The sequence below is a fragment of the Octopus bimaculoides genome, chromosome 25, assembly GCF_001194135.2.
Source record: "Octopus bimaculoides isolate UCB-OBI-ISO-001 chromosome 25, ASM119413v2, whole genome shotgun sequence".
In the NCBI taxonomy this organism is placed as follows: domain Eukaryota; kingdom Metazoa; phylum Mollusca; class Cephalopoda; order Octopoda; family Octopodidae; genus Octopus; species Octopus bimaculoides.
Genome location: NC_069005.1, coordinates 21,769,558 through 21,771,398, shown reverse-complemented (window position 1 = coordinate 21,771,398; position 1,841 = coordinate 21,769,558). Strand labels below are relative to the sequence as shown.

General features: G+C 36.8%; 1 protein-coding gene across 10 annotated transcripts in view; it reads right to left on the bottom strand.

The window, feature by feature from the left end:
- LOC106880568 (kinesin-like protein unc-104) overlaps window positions 1-1,841 on the bottom strand; it is a 305,280-nt gene that overhangs the window by 53,118 nt on the left and 250,321 nt on the right. For all 10 annotated transcript variants that reach the window (XM_052976565.1, XM_052976570.1, XM_052976569.1 and 7 more), the window contains one exon: window positions 123-213. In XM_052976565.1, coding sequence (XP_052832525.1) covers window positions 123-213 — 91 coding nt within the window. The remainder of the gene's footprint in view (window positions 1-122; window positions 214-1,841) is intronic.

The following is a 1,841-nucleotide window of genomic DNA, read 5'->3' as shown; positions in this document are numbered from 1 at the left end:
AGAGAGAGAGAGAGAGAGAGACAGACAGACAGACAGACAGGGAGTTAATAAGAAGATAAAAAAGAGACAAAAGAGGTGCATAGAAGTAGGAGGGGAAACATAAAAAGAAAACTGTAGCTTACATTTTGAACATGGTAAAAGCTGAGAGGAAGTTCTTTCCCTGAATTCTTTAAAGGTTCAGTGGAGAAAGCTTCATCGTGTCTATGGAGAAAGCTGCAATGGAAAAGGAGAAAAACAGAAATTCAGACAAGAAATCAACAAGGTAAAACAAGATGTGATGTTTCTGGCTATATTCCTTTGATATATCTCACTTTTCAGTAATAATTATTTCACATTATGGTAACAGCTCATGCCAGTTTCATCTATGTCCAAACTCACATTTGGTAAGTTCGACCTTAATTTCAGTTATGGTAATTTTAGCTGAATTTGATCCCCACCTTCAGCGATGTCTAACTTCACTTTCATGTGTGCTCACATCATCATTTTAACCCTTGTTGTGCAAGAACAGCACCGGATTAACCATTAACCCTTTGGATATCAACCTGCCTAAGATTACCCCAGCTTCTATGATACAAACTTCAAGCATAAAGTGATCTAAATTAAAATTCTCATTTTAAATTTCATGTTAATTTATGTTCCGATCATCAACTTAGTAATGACAAAGATATTTTAATAAATTCTTTGTTATTTTCAAAATTAGTTGAAATGAATGCAGAGCAGTTTAACAGAAATATGGTAACATAAGGGTTAAGCAAAACAACCACATGTTCAGGGCATCGATGGAAGTGGAGGGGAAGCACCAAAGAAATGGTAAATGGTTTACACTACAAAAGAAATCACTTTAAACTTCCTAAAATAATATTCAAAGTCATCTATATGATTGGAAATATAATTTCCAAGTGTTTGTGGTGTCATAAGAGGACCTGATCAAAGACTTTGCAATTAAAAAAAGTAGGAGAAAACTTTTCAAGTATAAATAACGCAGAAGTATAGAAAAATAAACATTATTTTCTATCTTATGCGCAGTTAGTTTTGTTTCATTTTGAAAAATAAAAATTTATTTTATGGTTTATTATTGTTTATATTTTGAATTACATATATATGGGAGACATCCAAGAGGAACTGTCCACCACAACAGAATTGAGATCCTAAAACCAAAGTGCCACGTAAAAGGCATTGGTAGTAAAAAGCACCAATGCACTCTGTAAAGTGGTTGGCATTACGAGGGGCATCTAACCATAGAAACCAAGCCAAAACAGACTATGGAACCTAGTGTAGTCCTGGTCTTGCCAGTTCCTGTCAAGCCATCCAACCCATGCCAGCATGGAAAACGGATGTTAAATGTCAATGTTGGTGATTTCTTCTACTCCCTCAAACAACGAAACAACTCAATGGCAGGACATGATTTCAAGAAAGATTGCAAATTGCAAGCAAACAACACCATTTTGTATGAACAGTGATGGTTTTGTTGTTGATCAGCATGCAGACACCAAAGCAAGGGGAAGACACAAACATACACTCATGCACACACACACACGGAAGCAAGCAAACACACACACAAACATACACACACACACACAAGCAAGCAAACACACTAACACATATATGCGCATGCAACAGGCCTTTTAAGAAGTTTCTTATTTCTTTACTGCCCACAAGGGGCTAAGCATAGAGGGGACAAACAAGGACAGACAAAGGGATTAAGTCGGTTACATTGACCCCAGTGCATAACTGGTACTTAATTTATCGACCCCGAAAGGATGAAAGGCAAAGTCAACCTTGGTGGAATTTGAACTCAGAACGTAACGGCAGACAAAATATCGCTAAGCATTCCACCCGGC